Genomic DNA, 24,233 nt, shown 5'->3' on the forward strand with positions numbered 1-24,233 from the left:
TATCATACAACAAGACGAGAAATGTAGCACACAGACAGATGTGCTTATAGTAAAAGAATAATCCTGAAGGACACACACAGTACAAGCAGCGGTATGTACGACAATGCCAGTAACACAGTGATATAAAATGCACAGGCGAGCAATAATGAAAATTTAATGTACAAAGGCAGGTCTGTACGCAAATTAAAACACAAAATTATGCACCCGATTGCGAACCGGGCCGAAGTCATGTGAAAATGAAGACCTCGGCAACTCACATATTAAATTTGGACGCCAGTGGTTTTCAAATAGTCTGTGAGCAAGCGATGCTTACACCTATCGAAACTGTGCAGGAAAACAAGAGTGAGCCTTGAGCAGCCGCTGGTGGCGTATCAGTACAGTAGCGAGTCGCATATTTAGCTTTCTTATTTGTTTTGTAGTTTGATTCTTAATTTCTTTCCGAGTGCTTGTGCGCTTGCATATTTAATTGCATGAAATCCTTGCGTATTCTCGTATTTCAGAGAAGTAATATTGCTTATTGATAGCTGTAGAGTATAAATTCGCGGAGTCGTTAGATATTAGCAGTAGGATGGATAGGGTGTGTGCGTGCGATGTGCGGCCGCAGGAGGAGCAGGCCGCGGTTCGCGAGCAGCTGAGCCTGCTGTTGGCCACGGTCAGCCGTCTTCAGGCTGCTGTCTAGAGGTGCAGCGACAGCGGAGGGTCTGGCGCGTCGCTTGAGACACCGCAGGTGTCGCTTGCTGCGCCCGCTGACTCAGCCACCGAGGCACTTTCTAGTGTACCCGGCGCTTTGGGGCCGCCCTCACCTCAGGGTGAGTGGCGGAATGTAACGCGTTCGTGTCGCTCGAGGCGGAGGGCCAATGTGGAGGCTGGCCGGCTGGCCTCGCCCGTTCATCCTGTGAGTGGACAGGTGGCCCGAGCAGGCACACGGGGGCAAAGGCTTTCTGGTTATTGGGAGCTCCAACGTTAGGCGGGTGATGGAGCCCCTTAGGGAAATAGCGTACAGGGCTTGAAAGAAACCCGACGTGCACTCGGTTTGTCTGCCGGGGGGCCTCATCCGAGATGTGGAGGCGGCCTTGCCTGCGGTTATCGAGCGTACGGGATGCAGTCGTCTGCAAGTAGTTGCTCACGTCGGCACCAATGGTGCCTGTCGCTTGGGTTCTGAGGCGATCCTCAGTTCGTCCAGGCGGCTGGCGGATTTGGTGAAGACCGCTGGCCTCGCACGCAGGGTGCAAGCAGCATCATTCCCAGAGTGGATCGGGGTCCGTTGGTTTGGAGCCGAGTGGAGGGTCTCACCCAGAAGCTTCGTCGACTCTGTGACGGTCTTGGCTGCATATTTCTAGACTTGCCCCTAGATAGGTCAGAGGTGCACTACACAAAGGAAGCAGCTACTACGGTAACAGAGTACTTGTGGCGTGCACATGGTTTTTTTTTTTAGGCTAGACACTAGTGCGAGGTGTCCTGATGAAGACTCACCAGTCGACGTGAAGGTAGGGACATCAGGATGCGCTCAGTATAAAGACACTTCAGCTATCAAGATATTAGCAGTAAATTTTCAGAGTGTTCGGAATAAGGTTCCTGAATTTACTGCCCTCCAGGAAGCGTGTGGCACGCAAATTATTCTCGGGGCTGAGACCTGGCTGAACCCTGAGATAGGAAGTCCTGAAATATTTAGCGAGGCTTGGAACGTGTATCAGAAAGACAGATTGGACGCCGTAGGAGGTGGTGTCTTCATTGTAGTTGACAAGTGTCTACTGAGGTCGAAGTAGAGTGTGATAGTGAAGTTACCTGGACACGTTTAACAGGGCTAGGGGAAATAAACTTAATTGTGGAGTGTTATTACCGGCCACCAGGTTCCAACGTGGCAGCTCTAGAACCATTCAAAGCGAGTGTACATTCTGTATCGCAGAAGTACCCGGATCATGCTATATTAGTCCAAGGCGACCTCAACATACCTAGTATAGACTGGGATGTCTACGGACCCATTACAGGTGGTACAGACAAGCCGTCGTGTGAATTACTTTTGAACACATTATCTGAAAACTGTCTAGAGCAGCTAAATCGACAGCCAACGCGTAATGGAAATACACTCCTGGAAATTGAAATAAGAACACCGTGAATTCATTGTCCCAGGAAGGGGAAACTTTATTGACACATTCCTGGGATCAGATACATCACATGATCACACTGACAGAACCACAGGCACATAGACACAGGCAACAGAGCATGCACAATGTCGGCACTAGTACAGTGTATATCCACCTTTCGCAGCAATGCAGGCTGCTATTCTCCCATGGAGACGATCGTAGAGATGCTGGATGTAGTACTGTGGAACGGCTTGCCATGCCATTTCCACCTGGCGCATCAGTTGGACCAGCGTTCGTGCTGGACGTGCAGACCGCGTGAGACGACGCTTCATCCAGTCCCAAACATGCTCAATGGGGGACAGATCCGGAGATCTTGCTGGCCAGGGTAGCTGACTAACACCTTCTAGAGCACGTTGGGTGGCACGGGATACATGCGGACGTGCATTGTCCTGTTGAAACAGCAAGTTCCCTTGCCGGTCTAGGAATGGTAGAACGATGGGTTCGATGACGGTTTGGATGTACCGTGCACTATTCAGTGTCCCCTCGACGATCACCAGAGGTGTACGGCCAGTGTAGGAGATCGCTCCCCACACCATGACGCCGGGTGTTGGCCCTGTGTGCCTCGGTCGTATGCAGTCCTGATTGTGGCGCTCACCTGCACGGCGCCAAACACGCTTACGACCATCATTGGCACCAAGGCAGAAGCGACTCTCATCGCTGAAGACGACACGTCTCCATTCGTCCCTCCATTCGCGCCTGTCGCGACACCACTGGAGGCGGGCTGCACGATGTTGGGGCGTGGGCGGAAGATGGCCTAACGGTGTGCGGGACCGTAGCCCAGCTTCATGGAGACGGTTGCGAATGGTCCTCGCCGATACCCCAGGAGCAACAGTGTCCCTAATTTGCTGGGAAGTGGCGGTGCGGTCCCCTACGGCACTGCGCAGGATCCTACGGTCTTGGCGTGCATCCGTGCGTCGCTGCGGTCCGGTCCCAGGTCGACGGGCACGTGCACCTTCCGCCGACCACTGGCGACAACATCGATGTACTGTGGAGACCTCACGCCCCACGTGTTGAGCAATTCGGCGGTACGTCCACCCGGCCTCCCGCATGCCCACTATACGCCCTCGCTCAAAGTCCGTTAACTGCATATACGGTTCACGTCCACGCTGTCGCGGCATGCTACCAGTGTTAAAGACTGCGATGGAGCTCAATATGCCACGGAAAACTGGCTGACACTGACGGCGGCGGTGCACAAATGCTGCGCAGCTAGCGCCATTCGACGGCCAACACCGCGGTTCCTGGTGTGTCCGCTGTGCCGTGCATGTGATCATTGCTTGTACAGCCCTCTCGCAGTGTCCGGAGCAAGTATGGTGGGTCTGACACACCGGTGTCAATGTGTTCTTTTTTCCATTTCCAGGAATGTATTTTAGATTTGGTAGCCACGAACAGACCAGACCTCATCGACGGTGTCAGTGTTGAGACAGGGGTTAGTGATCATGATGTTGTCATTACGACTATGGTTACAAAAGTTAAAAAGTCGCTCAAGAAGGCTAGGAGAGTATTCTTACTAGAAAGAGCAGATAAGTAGTTCTTAGCATCCCACTTAGCAAAGGAATCGACGTCATTTACTTCCGGTACGATGGACGTGGAAGAATTATTTTTAAAAATATTGTAAATCACGCATTGGACAAGTATGTGCCGAAAAAGTGGGCTACGGACGGAAAAGACCCACCGTGGTTTAACAGCGCAATTCGGAGAATGCTCAGGAAGCAAAGGCAGTTGCACTCGCGGTACAAGAAAGATCGGGAGAATGAGGACAGGCAAAAGTTAGTAGAGATTCGTGCTGCTGTAAAAAGAGCGATGCGCGAAGCATTCAACCACTACCACCGTCATACCATAGCAAAAGATCTTGCTGAAAACCCAAGGAAATTCTGGTCTTACGTAAAATCGGTAAGCAGATCGAAGGCTTCCATCCAGAGCAAAACGAAAGCTGAAATTTTAAATTTAGCATTTGAGAAATCTTTTACGCAGGAGGATCGTACAAACATACCGCCATTTGAGTCTCGTACAGATTCTCGTATGGAGTAAATGGTGATACACATCCCTGTGGTTGAGAAGCAGCTGAATGGGTTGTAAATAAATAAATCACCAGGTCCTGATGGGATTCCAATTCGGTTTTACATAGAGTACTCTATTGCATTGGCTGCTTACTTAGCTTGCATTTATCGCTGGCAAAAAGCGCAGGTGACGCCTATATATAAGAAGGGTAGAAGATCGGATACTGAAAATTACAGACCAATATCCTTAACATCGGTTTTTTGCAGGATTCTCGAACACATTCTCAGTTCGAATATAATGAATTTCCTTGAGAGAGAGAAGTTGCTGTCCATGCATCAGCACGGCTTTAGAAAGCATCGCTCCTGCGGAACGCAACTCGCCCTTTTTTCACATGATATATTGCGAACCATGGATGAAGGGTATCAGAGGGATGCAATATTCCTTGACTTCCGGAAAGCGTTTGATTCGGTGTCCCACTGCAGACTCCTAACTAAGGTACGAGTATTTGGGATTGGTTCCCAAGTATGTGAGTAGCTCGAAGACTTATTAAGTAATAGAGCCCAGTACGTTGTCTTCGATGGTGAGTGTTCATCGGAGGTGAGGGTATCATCCGAAGTGCCCCAGGGAAGTGTGATAGGTCCGCTGTTGTTTTCTATCTACATAATAATCTTTTGGATTGGGTGGATAGCAATGTGCGGCTGTTTGCTGATGATGCTGTGGTGTCGTCGTTGAGTGACTGTAGGAGGATACAAGATGACTTGGACAGGATTTGTGATTGGTGTAAAGAAAGGCAGCTAACTCTAAATGTAGATAAATGTAAATTAATGGAGATGAATAGGAAAAAGAATTCCGTAACGTTTGAATACTCCATTAGTAGTGTAGCGCTAGATACAGTCACGTCGATTAAATATTTGGGCGTAACATTGCAGAGCGATATGAAGTGGGACAAGCATGTAATGGCAGTTGGGGGGAAGGCGGATAGTCTTCTTCGGTTCATTGGTAGAATTTTGGGAAGATGTCGTTCATCTGTAAAGGACGAACTATTCTTGAGTACTGCTCGAGCGTTTGGGACCCCTATCAGGTCGGATTGAGGGAGGACATGGAAGCGGTTCAGAGACGGGCTGCTAGATTTGTTATTGGTAGGTTTGAACATCACGCGAGTGTTACGGAAACGCTTCAGGAACTCGGGTGGGAGTCTCTAAAGCAGGCTGTTCCAGCTCGTCGGCTCTGTTGTGAGCCACGGAGCGCTCCCTGCTCCAGGGAGCCGCGTCGCTCGCTGTGACCATTCAAGAGGGCCGGCACGGCGCACGTGGCAGGCGGCAAGACAACAGTTTTGTTGTGCCAGCTGCGCCTTGCAAGAACGACAACTCTTAGCTGCTAAGACGTGGTGACATGCTACACCATGAAATACGGTGTTCAGGAAATAAATAAGAAACAACTGTTTTACAAGAAACTGCATACTAAATTTATTGGGCCTCTGACGCCTGATATTTCCGATCTCGTAATGAAAAGCAAATGTCAAGCTACAAAGTGTTCGCAGCGTTAATGCGGAGGATGGCCTTCATTGTTGTATCCTGAAGAAACGATCGTTCCTTACTTTTTTCTCTTTTCATTGCTGAGGAAGCTGCTCACTGCAATACGATCCAAACATGCACATGATCTGAGCGGCATTGTTGTGGAGCTTGGGAAATGTTTTTTGCTGAAATGAACGATACCATCGTGACAAATCCAACGTGTTGTAGTACCTCTCTTCCAACAAAGTTGAATTTTGCAATTCAATAATCTCCAATTGAATTGACGGTGACAATTCATCGGGGAAACTGAAAAAGGAGTGCTGAACACCTTGAGTTCCATTTCCAAACAAGTGAGGTCTCCGAATCGTGTTTCAAACGACGTGATGAGCTGCTTTAACTTTGCTTGGTAATCGCCGAAAGTAGTACCTTCAGATAGTTTTAAAGAAGCAAGACGATTGAAGAACGTTAAATGTCCATCGCTCAGCTGCCTCTCAGGTAAACGTAACTTTTCCATGAACGCTTACCTGGTAGTGCATGTCAGCGATTAGCAGCCCTTTGCCCTGCAGTCGCAGATTTAAATTACTCAGATGCATAGTTACGTCAGATAGGAACGCCAGGTCTGATATCCATTTGATATCTTTCAGACAACGCATTTCTTCGCCTTTCATTTCGAGAAAAAGGGATATTTCCTCACGAATGGCAAAGAAAACATCAAGAACTTTTCCCCGACTGTCCGCATCTCGTGGTCGTGCGGTAGCGTTCTCGCTTCCCACGCCAGGGTTCCCGGATTCGATTCCCGGCGAGGTCAGGGATTTTCTCTGCCTCGTGATGACTGGGTGTTGTGTGATGTCCTTAGGTTAGTTAGGTTTAAGTAGTTCTAAGTTCTAGGGGCTGACGACTTCAGATGTTAAGTCCCATAGTGCTCAGAGCCATTTGCCACATAGCTCTACTGTTTAAGCAAACAGTGCTTCTTGGTGAATAAAACAAGTAAGAGTCAAAATGTCTTTCCCGAATTCGTCCCTAAGTTTATTTTTCAAGCGAGAAGCAGAACCTTGGTGACGCCCGATCATTTGTGATGCACCGTCCGTCGCTACAGAACGGTGCTTACCCCACGGCAAACTCATATTGTGCACTGATTCACAAACAGCTTCAAAAATGTCACGTCTTGTTGCCCTGTAATCGAGTGGTACTGCATCCAAGAGTTCTTCAGTTACTTGCAGCTCCATGTCGACACCACGCACAGAGACTGCAAGCTGAGCACAGTCCGATATGTCGGTGCTTTCGTCAAGCGCTAGCGAAAATGCAACAAAGCTCTCCGCCTTCTTCCTGAGCTGTGTCTCTAAATCCGCTGCCATGTCCACGATTCGACGAGACATTGTTTGTTTCGACAGGCAGACCCCTTCAATTGTCTGCACCTCCCTTGGAAACAAACTTTCTGCAACTCCTACCATGCACGATTTTACGAGTGGTTCCACCGAAAACGGCTTGCCACTCGTCGCAATGATGTGAGCGACCCTGTAGCTTGCTCGAATTGCACATTCAGTAGTGTTTTCTCCGCTCTCATTCACCTGAAAATTATAAACGCATTACAGAACACGGACTGTGTTGCATGTTTTGATACCCTCCGTATTAAGAAACCATTTTTGAACTTACGTCTCCTGGTTTGTCGTTCTTAATCCTGGCTACCAGTTCTCTGCGTGCAACGCCTTCTTGCCTGATCGTAGTGCGGTGCGTGAAGAGGTGTACAATGTCGTCGGGGAGCAAAATAACTGATGATGGTCGAAGTAGAGAGGATATAAAATGTAGACTGGCAATGGCAAGGAAAGCGTTTCTGAAGAAGACAAATTTGTTAACATATAGATTTAAGGAAGTCGTTTCTGAAAGTATTTGTATGGAGCGTAGCCATGTATGGAAGTGAAACATGGACGATAACTAGTTTGGACAAAAAGAGAGTAGAGGCTTACGAAATGTGGTGCTACAGAAGAATGTTGAAGATTAGATGGGTAGATCATATAACTAACGAGGAGGTATTGAATAAAGTTGGGGAGAAGAGAAGTTTGTGGCACAACTTAACTAGAAGAAGGGATCGGTTGGTAGGACATGTTCTGAGGCAACAAGGATCACCAATTTAGTATTGAAGATCAGCGTGGAGGGTAAAAATCGTAGAGGGAGACCAAGAGATGGATACACTAAACAGATTCAGTAGGATGTAGGTTGCAGTAGGTACTGGAAGATGATGAAGCTTGCACAGCATAGAGTAGCATGGAGAGCTGCATCAAACCAGCCTCAGGACTGAAGACCACAACAACAACAACAACAACAATAACAACAAATTATACTTCGCAGAATTAAATACTTTATGACATACAAGACATTGCGGATGACAATTCCTCTCAATGAATAGAAAGGTATCCTCAAATAGAGGTACAGGGCTCCCGCGGCTAGTCATAGCTGTCACTGAACACGGGCTATTGCGTCAGTTGCGGCTCCATGCGGCCGTGGGGCAGTGAGGTCGCTTTCCCCCTTCACGGGGGCTTCGAGCTGCCTCAGTGAGCGCTCCGGCTCCCTAGAGCTCGGTTGGAACAGCCTGCTCTAGAATCGTTATTGAGGAAATTTAGAGAACCAGCATTTGAGGCTGACCGCAGTACAATTTTATTGCCGCCAATTTACATTTCGCCGAAAGACCACAAAGATACGAGAGATTAGGGTTCGTACAGAGGAATAGGGAGTCATTTTTCCCTAGTTCTGTTTGGGAGTGGAACAGGAAGAGAAGATGCTAGTTGTGGTACGAGGTACCCTCCGCCACGCACCGTATGGTGGATTGCGCAGTATGTATGTAGATAACAGATCCGGAGCGGGGTAACCTCTCTCAACCAGTTTCTTATACAAGACTGGCTGAGCAGTCCTGCAGTTAAGGACATACCAATGTGATGCAATTAATGTCCGCTACTGCCGTTGAGTCTTTATCTCAGTGTCCAGAAGTGATAATCTTCAACTGATGTTGATGCTCTCAGGTAAACTGAGTTTACCTGAGAGCCCGCGGCCCATCGAACGTTGGCTGGGGTTAGGAAGCTCGCTTCTGATGTTTAAATACAGCTATTGACATGGTACACACGTACGGTTTATTTTACTTCTTATGCGAGTCTTTTGCCCTTTTGGGCGTTCTGTGTTAATGTTGGATCATGTCTCTTTAGGCAGTTTGTAGTTTTAGTGTGTTCCTAAGAAGGCGTGGTTATCCGCGCCGAAACCTAGGTTAACATCCGGTTTCTCTTCCATGCACTGGCGCTGCTAAATACACTCCTGGAAATGGAAAAAAGAACACATTGACACCGGTGTGTCAGACCCACCATACTTGCTCCGGACACTGCGAGAGGGCTGTACAAGCAATGATCACACGCACAGCACAGCGGACACACCAGGAACCGCGGTGTTGGCTGTCGAATGGCGCTAGCTGCGCAGCATTTGTGCACCGCCGCCGTCAGTGTCAGCCAGTTTTCCGTGGCATATTGAGCTCCATCGCAGTCTTTAACACTGGTAGCATGCCGCGACAGCGTGGACGTGAACCGTATATGCAGTTAACGGACTTTGAGCGAGGGCGTATAGTGGGCATGCGGGAGGCCGGGTGGACGTACCGCCGAATTGCTCAACACGTGGGGCGTGAGGTCTCCACAGTACATCGATGTTGTCGCCAGTGGTCGGCGGAAGGTGCACGTGCCCGTCGACCTGGGACCGGACCGCAGCGACGCACGGATGCACGCCAAGACCGTAGGATCCTGCGCAGTGCCGTAGGGGACCGCACCGCCACTTCTCAGCAAATTAGGGACACTGTTGCTCCTGGGGTATCGGCAAGGACCATTCGCAACCGTCTCCATGAAGCTGGGTTACAGTCCCGCACACCGTTAGGCCGTCTTCCGCTCACGCCCCAACATCGTGCAGCCCGCCTCCAGTGGTGTCGCGACAGGCATGAATGGAGGGGCGAATGGAGACGTATCGTCTTCAGCAATGAGAGTCACTTCTGCCTTGGTGCCAATGATGGTCGTATGCGTGTTTGGCGCCGTGCAGGTGAGCGCCACAATCAGGACTGCATACGACCGAAGCACACAGGGCCAACACCCGGCATCATGGTGTGGGGAGCGATCTCCTACACTGGCCGTACACCTTTGGTGATCGTCGAGGGGACACTGAATAGTGCATGGTACATCCAAACCGTCATCGAACCCATCGTTCTACCATTCCTAGACCGGCAAGGGAACTTGCTGTTCCAACAGGACAATGCACGTCCGCATGTATCCCGTGCCACCCAACGTGCTCTAGAAGGTGTAAGTCAACTACCCTGGCCAGCAAGATCTCCGGATCTGTCCCCCATTGAGCATGTTTGGGACTGGATGAAGCGTCGTCTCACGCTGTCTGCACGTCCAGCACGAACGCTGGTCCAACTGAGGCGCCAGGTGGAAATGGCATGGCAAGCCGTTCCACAGGACTACATCCAGCATCTCTACGATCGTCTCCATGGGAGAATAGCAGCCTGCATTGCTGCGAAAGGTGGATATACACTGTACTAGTGCCGACATTGTGCATGCTCTGTTGCTTGTGTCTATGTGCCTGTGGTTCTGTCAGTGTGATCATGTGATGTATCTGACCCCAGGAATGTGTCAATAAAGTTTCCCCTTCCTGGGACAATGAATTCCCGGTGTTCTTATTTCAATTTCCAGGAGTGTGTTATGTAACTTGCTCATTTTATTTTGACGTTTAATGTGATTTACTTTGTTTGGTACTTCTGCAATGTTTGTAAAGCTTTAGATGGCATTGAACCACAGCTATTCAATATTTTTTGAAAGAGTAAACCGCCATTTGACTGTGTGTTATTATATTTATCTTTTGTACTATCAAAAATTTGACTTTTATACTGTTATCAAGTACAATGATAAAAGTTGTTAGAACATTATTAAGTCATGTCTGTTAAGGCAGTCCAAAGCAGGGTAACAAGGCTAACGTGTCTTGAAGATGTTACATATTAGACATTTTAGCCTTGCTTAGCTGCTTTGGACAGCCTTAAAACGCATGACTTACAGTGGTCTAACAACTTTCATCATTGTACTTGATAATGGCTTAAAAGTGGAAATCTCGATGGTACAACAGATACATATAATAATGTACATTGAAACGGCGGTTTACTCTGTTAAAAACTGTTAATTTTATGTTTATATTTTATCATTTGTAGGTCTGATGATGACTGCAGAGCCGGAACCAATCAATTGTAATGAAATATTGTGGCCAAGACTAGGCCATTTATTTTTAAAAAAATATTGTGTCGTGAACCAGCAAATAGTGTTTATTTTAGAATGTTTTGGGAGAAAGTAATTGTAAGGTAGTGCAATTAAAACTACGAAATCTAAACAAGGGTATCTGGAATTTTATAACATGCTGCATCAATAACATACCACAGTAACAATAAAGGTAGTTGAGTAACGGCCCGGCAGATGGACGAGTGCCATGTAAAGTAATGCAGTTGTTGGAAAATAAAATTTTTAGGCACGTGGACCCTTAAAGAAATTAATCCAGATAGGAAGCCTGTTCAGTGGATAGCTAGAAAATTCACACGCTATAGCCTACAGTTGACGATCTCCTTTGAACTCGGGTAGGCCGTCGTGTCGCTCGTCAGGTGCAAACAGCCCTCTACACCGCCCCTCCTCAGCTGAGGCAGCTTTTCCAGATGTAGCCGCCCTTGACGTCGCTGCCCATAATTCAGCTTATATTTTACGTGTTGCTATTCTAAGCTGAAGGCGAGTTCCCCACATGGTTGAGAGCATCATAACACGTATCAGAGTGACGATTCTGTTTGCACGCAAATAACGTGTATAATAATGTGATATAACCTGATTGACATGAGGATAGCAAGAGAAAACTTAATGACTAACATAAAAATCTAATGGGATCTTAATACTAGTTATATCAAACTATAAATTAGATTTGGGGATTACAACTAACGGTTATTAGAGGAAATGGATTTCCAGAAAGTCATCGTTCTCATACTGGTGTTAAACTTCATTTTTGTTCAAATACCACCTAATAGAGGTATTTAGACTTAGTGCGACACCTGTAAGTAAACCTTTTAAAAGTCTGTTACTATAAAGCGTCAAAGTACTACTCCAGCGGTGATTTTATACCCCAGGCACCAATACGACCATATACAGGGTGGTCCATTGATCGTGACCGAGCCAAATATATCACGAAATAAGCGTCAGACGAAAAAACTACAAAGAACAAAACTTGTCTAGCTTGACGGAGGAAACCAGATGGCGCTATGGTAAGCGCGCTATATGGCACAGCCATAGGGCAAACGAATATCAACTGTGTTTCTTTAAAATACGAACCCCCATTTTTAATTACATATTCGTGTAGTACGTAAAGAAATATGAATGTTTTAGTTGGACCACTTTTTTCGCATTGTGATAGATGACGCTGTAATAGTCACAAACACATGGCTCACACTTTTAGACGAACAGTTGGTAACAGGTAGGTTTTTCAAATTAAAATACAGAACGTAGGTACGTTTGACCATATTATTACGGTTGTCCAATGTGATACATGTACCTTTGTGAACTTATCAGTTCTGAAAACGCATTCTGTTACGGCGTAGTTACCTGTAAAAAGCACATTAATTAAGTGCAAAATGGCTAAGCAGGGATGCCTAGAGGCTTATCTCACTAGGGGTAAGGTAGATACTGCCTACAGGAAAATTAAGGAGACCTTTAGAGATAAGAGAACCACTTGTATGAATATCAAGAGCTCAGATGGAAACCCAGTTCTAAGCAAAGAAGGGTAAGCAGAAAGGTGGAAGGAGTATATATAGCGTCTATACAAGGCGATGTACTTGAGGACAATATTATGGAAATGGAAGACGATGTAGATGAAGATGAAATGGAAGATAGGATACTGCGTGAAGAGTTTTACAGAGCACTGAAAGACCTGAGTCGAAACAAGGCCCCCGAAGTAGACAACATTCCATTAGAACTACTGACGGCCTTGGGAGAGCCAGTCCTGACAAAACTATACCATCTGGTGAGCAAGATGTATGAGGCAGGCGAAATTCCCTCAGACTTCAAAAAGAATATAATAATCCTAATCCCAAAGAAACCAGGTGTTGACAGATGTGAAAACTACCGCACTACCAGTTTAATAAGTCACGGCTGCAAAATACTAACGCGAATTCTTTACAGACGAATGGAAAAACTGGTAGAACCGACCTCGGGGAAGATCAGTTTGGATTCCGTAGAAATATTGGAACACGTGAGGCAATACTGACCCTATGGCTTATCTTGGAAGCTAGATTAAGGAAAGGCAAACCTACGATTCTAGCATTTGTAGACTTAGAGAAAGCTTTTGACAATGTTGACTGGAATACTCTCCTTCAAATTCTGAAGGTGGAAGGGGTAAAATACAGGGAGCGAAAGGCTATTTACAATTTGTACAGAAACCAGATGGCAGTTATAAGAGTCGAGGGGAATGAAAGGGAAGCAGTGGTTGGGAAGGGAGTGAGACAGGCTTGTAGCCTCACCCCGATGTTATTCAATCTGTATATTGAGCAAGCAGTGAAGGAAACAAAAGAAAAATTAGGTGTAGGTAATAAAATCCATGGAGAAGAAATAAAAACTTTGAGGTTCGCCGATGACATTGTTATTCTGTCAGAGACAGCAAAGGACATGGAAGAGCAGTTGAACGGAATGAATGGCGTCTTGAAGGGAGGATATAAGATGAACATCAACAAAAGAAAAACGAGAATAATGGAATGTAGTCGAATTAAGTCGGGTGATGTTAAGAGTATTAGATTAGGAAATGAGCACTTAAAGTAGTAAAGGAGTTTTGCTATTTGGGGAGCAAAATAACTGATGATAGTCGAAGTAGAGAGGATATAAAATGTAGACTGGCAATGGCAAGGAAAGCGTTTCTGAAGAAGAGAAATTTGTTAACATCGAGTTTAGATTTAAGTGTTAGGAAGTCTTTTCTGAAAATATTGGAGAGTAGCCATGTATGGAAGTGAAACATGGACGATAATTGTTTGGACAAGAAGAGAATAGAAGCTTTCGAATTGTCGTACTACAGAAGAATGCTGAAGATTAGATGGGTAGATCACGTAACTAATGATGAGGTATTGACTAGAATTGGGGAGAAGAGAAATTTGTAGCACAACATGGCTAGAAGAAGGGATCGATGGTAGGACATGTTCTGAGACATCAAGGGATCACCAATTTAGTATCGGAGGGCAGCGTGGAGGGTCAAAACTGTAAAGGGAGACCAAGAGATGAATACACCAAGCAGATTCAGAAGGATGTAGGTTGTAGTAGGTACTGGGAGATGAAACAGCTTGCACAGGATATAGTAGCATGGAGAGCTGCATCAAACCAGTCTCAGGACTGAAGACCACAACAACAATTAAATAAATGTTCAAAATGATGTCCGTCAACCTCAGTGCATTTGGCAATGCGTGTAACGACATTCCTCTCAACAGCGAGTACTTCGCCTTCTGTAGTGTTCGCACATGCATTGACAATGCGCTGACGCACGTTATCAGGCGTTGTCGGTGGATCACGATAGCAAACATCCTTCAACTTTCCCCACAGAAAGAAAACCTGGGACGTCAGATACGGTGAATATGCGGGCCATGCTATGGTGCTTAGACGACCAATTAACATGTCATGAAATATGCTATTCAAAACCGCTTCAGCCGCAAGCGAGCTATGTGCTGGACATCCATCATGTTGGAAGTACATCGCTATTTTGCCATGCAGTGAAACATCTTATTGTACCATCAGTAGAACACTACGTAGGAAATCAGCATACATTGCACCATTTAGATTGCCATCGATAAAATGGGGGCCAATTATCCTTCCTCTCATAATGCGGCACCATACATCAACCCCCGAAGGTCGCTGATGTATCACTTGTCACAGCCATCGTGGATTTTCTGTTGACCAATAGTGCATATTATGCCGGTTTACGTTACCGCTGCTGGTGAATGACGCTTCACCGCTAAATAGAACACGTGCAAAAAATCTGTAATCGTCCCGTAATTTCTCTTGTGCCCAGCGGCAGAACTGTGCACGACGTTCAAAGTCGTCGCCATGCTATTCCTGGTGCACAGAAATACGGTACGGGTGCATTAGATGCTGTAGCAGTCTCAACACCGACGTTTATGAGATTCCCGATTCTCGCGCAATTAATCTGCTACTGATGTGCGGATTAGCCGCGACAGCAGATAAAACACCTACTTGGTCATCATCATTTGTTGCAGGTCGTGGTTGACGTTTCACATGTGGCTGAACACTTCCTGTTTCCTTAAATAACGTAACTATCCGGCGAACGGTCCGGACACTTGGATGATGTCGTCCAGGATACCGAGCAGCATACACAGCACACGGCCGTTGGGTATTTTGATCACAACAGCAATACATCAACACGATATCGACCTTTTACGCAATTGGTAAACGGTCCATTTTAACACGGGCAATGTATCACGAAGCAAATACCACCCGCACTGGTGCTACCACGTACTTATACGTTTGTGACTATCACAGTACCATCTACCACAAAGCGAAAAAAGTGGTACAACTAAAACATTCATATTTGTTTACGTACTACCACAAAGCGAAAAAAGTGGTACAACTAAAACATTCATATTTGTTTACGTACTACACGAATATGTAATGAAAATGGGGGTTCCTATTTTTTTTAAAAACGCAGTTCATATCCGTTTGACTTATGGCAGCGCCATCTGGTTTCCCCCTTCAAGCTAGACAAGTTTCGTTCTTTGTACTTGTTTCGTTTGACGCGTATTTCGTTAGGTATTTGGCCCGGTCAATATGAATGGACCACCCTGTATATTGTCAGGTACCATATTTCATGTGATTCAACGTATCCAGACACTTTCCAGTGTTCATTAATTTGGAGTGTGTCCACTTTTCGTCTTTGACGTGTTGAACTCTGCTGTAAACACTTTCAGAAAAGTTGTTTCTGAATATTTCTGTACGGCAGTTCCATTTTTCCTCAGCATCGGACATCAGACACTGTATTGGTGATGGACGCTGAAGTCTAGAGCGACATCGGCGTACCTACTCTCTCGAATGACGTTCCACGGGGCTCAGATCGGAGTTGTGGGACGGCCAGTCTCGTTCAGCAGTGGTAGTTTCTAAATGTTGCCAAGAGGGTTCTGCTTTATGGCAGGCAGCATTGTCGTCGTGATAAAAGCAGTCGTGGTATTCGAATTGTTCGTCTACTGTGCGCATCACACGACTTTATATCCTCTGGCATTTAGCGTTTCTCACAGGTTCGAATCCTGCCTCGGGCATGGATGTGTGTGATGTCCTTAGGTTAGTTAGGTTTAAGTAGTTTTAATTTCTAGGGGACTGATGACCATAGATGTTAAGTCCCATAGTGCTCAGAGCCAGTTAGCGTTTCCTTGAGAGCAATGAAGGGGACTACACACTAACCACGAGGAACACCGCCATACCATAACACCACAGTTGGCACTACAGATGATAGCAGGCCCCTTTCTACGCACTTGGTAAATCCAAAACCTTCCATCGGATTGCCACAGGGTATAGCATAAATTCTTCACTCGAAAGCACTCATCTCCCGTCTATTAGTAGCAAGTGGCATAACCGCGTGGTCTGAGGCGCCTTGCCACGGTGCGCTCAGCTCCCACCGTCGGAGAGGTCCGAGTCGTTCTTCGTGTGTGTGTGTGTGTGTGTGTGTGTGTGTGTGTGTGTGTGTGTGTGTGTTTGTGTGTGTGTGCGCGCGAGCGCGTTGTCCTTAGCATAATTTAGTTTAAGCTAGATTAAGAAGTGTGTAAGCCTCGGAACCGATGACCTCAGCAGTTTGGTCCCATAGAATATTTACCACAAATCTGCACGTAGCATAAATGTTTAGACCACACCACGCCTCGCTTAGCATTGACAACAGAAATGTGTGGCTAATCAGAAGCTGCTCTACTGTTGTAGTACACGCGTAACTCCCTCTGTAATGTCATTGTGTCAGGTGCAATTCTGGTAGCACATTGGAACTCAGGAGTGATTTCCCCCCACTGATTTTGAAACATCCCCTTAGAAAAATTTATGAATGACTGACTGTCGTGGTAAACCTCTTATATTATTTGATTTTCAAACAGCTGAGCAGAACTGAACGTACTCAGACATTTCGCTCTTTATCTATTCTGGTAAACACCAAACTGACACACAATATATTTTTAGCGCAATGCAATCTGACTTTCAATAATCCCTACAAAAGAATGGCCCTGACTAACAATAACCTATACCTTTCATGAATCACCTACCTCACAATAATCTTCGTTACTCGAACTACTGCAATACAGCGAGCGCCAATACTGCCAGCTAAATAAAAGATTCTAACTACTGAAGGCACTAACTACTGATGGAAATAGTTATCAAATTAAAGATTTTGATAGAAAACAAACAATATATTTACCTTAATAATGCTCAACAGTCATTATATGTATACACCGGATGATCAAAAAGTCAGTATAAATTTGAAAACTGACGGAATAATGTCGATAGAGAGGTGCAAATTGACACACATGCTTGGAATGCCGTAAGGTTTTATTAGAACCAAAGAAATACAAACGTTCAAGAAATGTCCGACAGATGGCGCTTCATCTGAACAGAATAGCAATAATTAGCATAACGAAGTAAGACAAAGTAAAGATGATGATCTTTACAGGAAATAATCGATATTCCTTCCGTCATTCGTCAACAATAGCTGTAGTCGAGGAATAATGTTGTGAACAGCACTGTCAAACATGTCTGGAGTTATGGTGAGGCATTGGCGTCGGATGTTGTCTTTCAGCATCCCTAGAGATGTCGGTCGATCACGATACACTAACAACTTCAGGTAACCAAAAACCCAATAATCGCACGGATTGAGGCCTGGGGACCTGGGAGGCCAAGCATGAAGAATGTGGCGGCTGAGCACACGATCATCACCAAACGACGCGCCCAAGAGATCTTTCACGCGCCTAGCAGTATGGGGTGGAGCGCCATCCTGCATAAATATCTTACGTTCCAGCAGGTGTTTATCAGCCAGGCTGGGGATGATGCGATTCTGTAACATATCGGCGTACCTCTCACCCGTCACTGTAGCAGTTTTGCTGTCCAGCGCCATTTGTCGGACATTTTGTGAACTTTTTTTTTTTGTTCTAATAAAACCCTATGTCATTCCAAGCATGTGAGTGAATATTTACCTCTATATCTACATTATTCTATGGTTTATTAAGTTTTCAAATTTATACTGCTTTTTGATCATCCTGTATATCAGTTCATGACATCAAGTCTTACAAATTTCCTTTTTCTGGTGGACACACGTCCAGATTGTCCGCTCTCAAAATTCTGCCATTTCTCTCCCCAAATCCACCACTGCTGGCGGCTCACCTCCAACTGCGCAACGCTACGCACTGTTCACATCCAACTGCCCAACACCACAATAGCGAATATTCCAACAATTCCAACCAGCCACAGACTGCACACAGCCCAGCCAGTGATTTTTACACAGAGCGCTACGTGACATTACCAACATAAAAACCTAAACAGCCCACTTACAATTTCATGCGATTTTTTACTGGTGGCAGATATGGAGATGAAGATAAGGAGATGAAGCACTCCCCCAGTGTGATGATGGCAGTGTGTCAGCCGTTGGTGCTCTGCCCGAAACCCTCCCTATCGGACACCCCCAAACTGGTCTCAATGACGCCATCTGGGAGCTGCGGGCGATGTTCGAGACTTCTTGCCGAGGAGCACGAGAGCGTAAAAACCCTGGCGTACCAAGTCTGCGCTAGTCTTACGTCTTCGCGTCCAATACCAAAAGTACCGAGACTGTGTGGTACTTGGCCGCTCCTTCCAACTCCAGAAATGAAAGGAATGTGTGTGTCCTTGATTCAGAGGAGACCATTACGATAAACCATCGGAAGTGTGGGACAGGAGTGAGGCAGCATAAACATTCAGATGTATACCTTTTCATATTGGAATTTAATTTGTCACGTTTATTGAAAAAATGATGTGCAATAAGTGGAAATCGATTTTTTGTCTCGTTGTATGTACCGTAAATTAGAATTTCTTGAGTCAGAATTGGAAACTGTGATGCTGAAGTCAGGTCAATGAAATATACCCTCTTACAAATATAATCTCAAATGCTGTACAGATGTGAAAACAGTTCCAAAACGGTTCTCTACTTCTTAGTACAGAGTGACTGTAATTAAAGATCAGCTACTTACGGAGGTCCAATGTGAGCTGTAATTATCGTATGAAAGCGAACCTTGGTAGAGATGCAAATGCATTAATGCAAAACCGATTTAAGCTGGAAAAAAATTGTTTCAATGTTGGTATGTTGGTGCATATCTGGCGCTGTACATCATCTCGTCGACGTCTTCGGTTTTCAATTGACCAAACTGAGTAAGTAGCTGTTAATAATAATAATAACATAATGCCTTTCTCACTTGTTTGACGATCTCTGCCCACGTCCCATTCGAAATCTGTACGCGTTTCTTGCATTCAGTGTGCCAGATTTGCACCTTCTGGTCAAAATTGGAACTATTTTTTCCCCAGCATAAAGCGGGTCCGCATTAATGGATAAAAATATAGAGCAAGTTTCTTTGCCGTATGACATTGGACCTTTGTCAGTAACTGCACTTCAGTCAAAACTACTCATCTTAATTGCCGGTGTATTGCACTACTGGCCATTAAAATTGGTACACCAAGAAGAAATGCAGATGATAAATGGGTATTCACTGGCAAATATACTAGAACTGACATGTGATTACATTTTCACCCAATTTGGGTGCATAGATCCTGAGAAATCAGTACCCAGAACACCACCTCTGGGCATTGGGTCAAACAGAGCTTGGATGGCGTAGACAGGTACAGCTACCCATGCAGCTTCAACACGATAACACAGTTCATCAAGAGTAGTGACCGGCGTATTGTGACGAGCCAGTTGCTCGGCCACCATTGACCAGACATTTACAATTGGTGAGAGATTTGGAGAATGTGTTGGCCAGGCCAGCAGTCGAACATTTGCTGTATCCCAGGACCTGCATTATCCTGCTGAAATGTAGGGTTTCGCAGGGATCGAATGAAGGGTAGAACCACGGGTCGTAACACATATGAAATGTAACGTCCACTGTTCGAAGTGCCGTCAAATCGAACAAGAGGTGAATGAGACGTGTAACCAGTGGCACCCCATATCATCACACCAGGTGAAACGCCAGCATGGCAATAACGAATACACGCTTGAAATGTACATTCACCGCGATGTCGCCAAACACCTATGCGACCATCATGATGCTGTAAACAGAGCCTGGATTCGTCCGAAAAAATGACGTTTTGCCATTCGTGCACCAAGGTTCGTCGTTGAGTACAGCATCGCAGGCGCTCCTGTCTGTAATGCAGCGTCAAGGGTAACCGCAGCCATATTCTCCGAGCTGATAGTCCATACTGCTGTAAACGTCGTCGAATTGTTCGTGCAAATGGTTGTTGTCTTGCAAACGTACCCATCTGCTGAGTCAGGAATCGAGACGTGGCTGCACGATCCGTTAGAGCCAGGCAGATAAGATGCATGTCATCTCGACTGCTAGTGACACCAGGCCGTTGGGATACAGCACCGCTTTCCGTATTACGCTCCTGAACCCACCGATTCCATATTCTGCTAACAGTCATTGGATCTCGGTCAACGCGAGCAGCAATTTCGCGATACGATGAACCACAATAGCGACAGGCTACAATCCGACCTTTATCAAAGTCGGAAAAGTGATGGTACGCATTTCTCCTCCTTACACGAGATATCACAACAACGTTTCACCAAGCAACGCCGGTCAACTTCTGTTTGTGTATGAGAAATCGGTTGGCGACTTTCCTCTTGTCAGCACTTTGTTGGTGTCGTCACCGGCACCAACATTGTGCGGATGCTCTGAAAAGCTAATCGTTTGCGTATGACAGCATCTTCTTCCTGTCGGTTAAATTTCGCATCTGTAGCGTGTCATCTTCGTCGTGTAGGAATTTTAATGGGCAGTTGTGTAGAGTGACTGGCTGGACATTATCGTGTTAAGTATGTTTGGGAGTATGTGCAGTCTGACTGTGGCAGTTTCCCTGAGGTAATGTTCCTCAGTGAGGCAACCCAGACTTCGGCAACTCATAGTCAACTCTGCAGGAGCAGAGTAGTACAGATTCAAGTCGTAAATGATTTTACCTAAGTACTAAGAGATACTAGGGGAGGGGAGGGGGGGTTGTTGAAGCAATTGTGTCATTGATAATCTGTAGCTGTTCACCTGTATCCTGTGTTTGACAAACATAAAATACCGCGGTGTTGCGATTGATTTGTGATGGACAACATTTACTAGCCGTTGCTGCCTGCACATCATACAAATATTGATGGTGTTGTGTAATGGCAGACGAATCATCAGTGACGCCGTGTTTCAGAATCATCGTCAATGGAAGACGCTACCGAGGCTGAGGAGGCGGCGGGCTTGGACATCGGCCCCCTGCTGGACGCCGGGGAATGCTCCATGGTGACCCTGGCGGCGGGGAAGACGCGGTTGGCGGCGCACAGGGCCGTCCTGCAAGCGAGTAGTCCAGTGTTGGGCGCCCTGGTCCACCAGGACTCGCCGGAGGTCAGCAGCGGCCACATCACCCTCACAGACGTCGAAGGCCCGGTCCTGCGCCACCTGGTCTCCTATTGCTACACCCTACGGGCCCCACAGCGCCCAAGCGTGTCCCCACAACTTCTGGCAGCTGCAATGAAATACGGCGTCTCTGGGTTGAAAGTGGAGTGTGAGCGAACTCTAGGTGAGAGAATGGGGCGGACACAGACGTGTTGGCTCTTTACATGTAACTATTGCAGAAGGGCAGCTCGACTAAGACTGCAGCATACTAAGTTCTTTTGGGTGCCGCGTTTGTGCAATGTAAAGAGGACCATTTTGTTGCTCGAGGAAGGTAAAATCCATCACCAAAACAGATCTTTAAAAATGAGGTAGTACACCTGTGTGTAATACAATGTAATTTTTATTGTTAAGGTACTTTGAACAGTTACTGTCAGGGAATGGAGAGTTCTCTCAGAAGCTGTTGTTAATTTTACTGACGAGACTGTTTCTAGATTACTTTACACTTCATGAAGTTTTCCTGCAAAGCTCCACCAGGACATGAAGTTCAAAGTGCACCTGCTATGTTGTTTGTACCCCCTCATGAATGTTTCCTTCAACTCAGTACTTTAGACACCTACAGTTTACGCTTCCCTGAATTTTATTCCTATGGCAGCTGGGTTATTGAACTGCAGAGTTGAAGTTCCCCCCTTCAACTCACGTCAGATCCAAACGAGGGGTACAAATTTCATTCAGTTAATCCTACGGAATTATTCTGTAGATAGACTAGTCGATAAAAAATGCAGATCATGGTCTTATCGGGAACAGTGCGTTAATTACTAATAATTATTTCTCGTGGAATTCGTTACGTCAATGGTGTATTAAATATCAACATTCCTCTGCTTTGTCAGTTGTGTACGGTATAGAGCAAGTAACATTGTCCTATGCTTCCACAACCTGAGGATTAACTTGTACGAACATTTCAGACCCTTTAGTAACTGTGGAAAATTGTGGTTTCTAAGGGTCATTTCAATAATCCGTTGTCCGTGCGATTTAAGAGTAAGCTGTCCAGAAGAGTCTTTATCAAAGCACATTCCTGTATTTTCTGGTGGGAATTTCTTTAACATTATCAGCTATTATTTTCCGTCTCTTACTGCGCCCTTACGATCTGTGATACGCTTTTACAGTAGATTGGTGCAGGCCAGGCCTATGGAGGGGTGATTGCCTGAGCTGTGACCTTCCCAAATTGCCGGTTGGTCCCTTTGTCATGTGTTAGGGAGGTGTGACCTCAGGTGTGAACAATCACCTAAGGCGGGTGCACCCCCATGTGAAGGGAGCCCCCAGTTGAAAGGAGCGAAGACGATGGCAATCATGGGAGATTTCCATGCGATTAGTCAATCGTCTCCGCACTCAATGTCTGCAAAACGTAAACGTAGTGAGGCTAATGATTCAAAGACCCATCCAGCTAACCCACAATTCCTCGTGGTCTCATGTACTGAAGACTGTCAGTCCTTCGCCACGATAAATCCGTTTATTATTCAGAAAGATGTCGATGCAATTTCTGGCCCTGTGAAATCTTGTTCTCGTTTATGGAATGGCCTTGCTTTTGGAGACGACTTCTGATTCTCAAGCACAACTGTTTGCTGCCTCATTTCTGCACGGTGACACTGTTCGTATCGAAGCCCAGATCCATCGTTTCAACCACACTAGACTGTCTTGTTCACACCTAGCCACATGTCACCTGTGGTAGCGATGCGCATCAGTCCGGCGGCCATGCCACCTCATCTTGGGATTGTCCTATGTATCTTGATGAGCGGGCTGATCATGGGGTCCAGGTAAAGGAAAAGGTGCCTTACCCAATCGTTAGCAAGCCCTATATTCTCCCGTCTGATATCTATAGTTCTGTTCTTGTTACCCCTCGTTCCATGAAGGACATGGCCACACAGACAAGCGGCCTCCAATTCAGATCTGAGATTGTGAAATCGCCCAGTGTGAAGGTAGCATCGCCATCCCCCCGTCCAACTGTGCAACAAGCTGTTAAACTCTCGCCTGAAGAGGCACAGCCACCAGCTACACAACTGGCAGGCCAGAAAGGACAGGAGGAGTGCCCCTTTGAAGATATCCTCCATCCCTCTGGACAAACAAAACCCGAGTGTCTCTCCAACTGGGAAGGCTCGAAGAAGTCCACCAATGGCAAACGGTCTTCTCCTTCACCTCTTTGATGGTGTTGCCACGTGATACCTTAGCCTGGCCAGTGATCCTGATGCCCACCAACAACCGTGTTTCAGCGTTGGACCCCACAGACCGACCGCGCAAGCATGCTGATGCTTCTACAGACCCCACAGAGCCAGATACTCCTACCTGTGTGTCCTGTAGTAACGACGGCTGTCACTCGGCAACCGCCGAAGTGGCACACCTACGTCTCTTCCTCAGTTTGACTCCTCAAATGGAACGTTTGTAGCCTTCAGTACCACAAAAAGGATTTACAGCTGCTTTTAGCATCGCTTGGTCCCCTTGTACTCTGCTTTCAGCAAACGAAACTGCACCCTCACGACCGCTTCAAGCTTTCACATTTCTTACCAATTCATTTTGACATCCCCCTGAGGTCGGCATTCCATTTCATAAGGGCGTCATGCTGCTCATACGGGATGACATTCATAGTTAACCCATCTCCCTGACTGCCAGTCTTCAAGCTGTTTCAGCTCGCCTTTTCCTTCCCCACCTGACTTTTCCCTACATCATTTGCTGTCACCAGGGCAGACTTCCGTCAGCTTATTGGGCAACTACCCCCACCGTTTTGCTACTCAGTGACTTTAACGTGCATCGTCCCCTTTTGGGTTTTCCCAGGACCTGTCAGAGAGGTGCCCTCCTGGCTGACCACTTTAACCAACTTAACCTCTTCTGCCTTAACACTGGAGCACGCACTTTCCTTTCCAACTC

At 46.3% G+C, this 24,233-nt stretch overlaps 1 protein-coding gene across 1 annotated transcript in view; it reads left to right on the top strand.

Annotated features, from left to right (window-relative positions):
* LOC126281663 (ankyrin repeat domain-containing protein 65-like) overlaps window positions 1-24,233 on the top strand; it is a 73,648-nt gene that overhangs the window by 25,050 nt on the left and 24,365 nt on the right. Inside the window, exon 2 of the mRNA XM_049980812.1 lies at window positions 21,136-21,501. Coding sequence (XP_049836769.1) covers window positions 21,147-21,501 — 355 coding nt within the window. The 5' untranslated portion in view covers window positions 21,136-21,146. The remainder of the gene's footprint in view (window positions 1-21,135; window positions 21,502-24,233) is intronic.

The sequence above is a fragment of the Schistocerca gregaria genome, chromosome 7 (genome assembly GCF_023897955.1).
Source record: "Schistocerca gregaria isolate iqSchGreg1 chromosome 7, iqSchGreg1.2, whole genome shotgun sequence".
Lineage (NCBI taxonomy): Eukaryota > Metazoa > Arthropoda > Insecta > Orthoptera > Acrididae > Schistocerca > Schistocerca gregaria.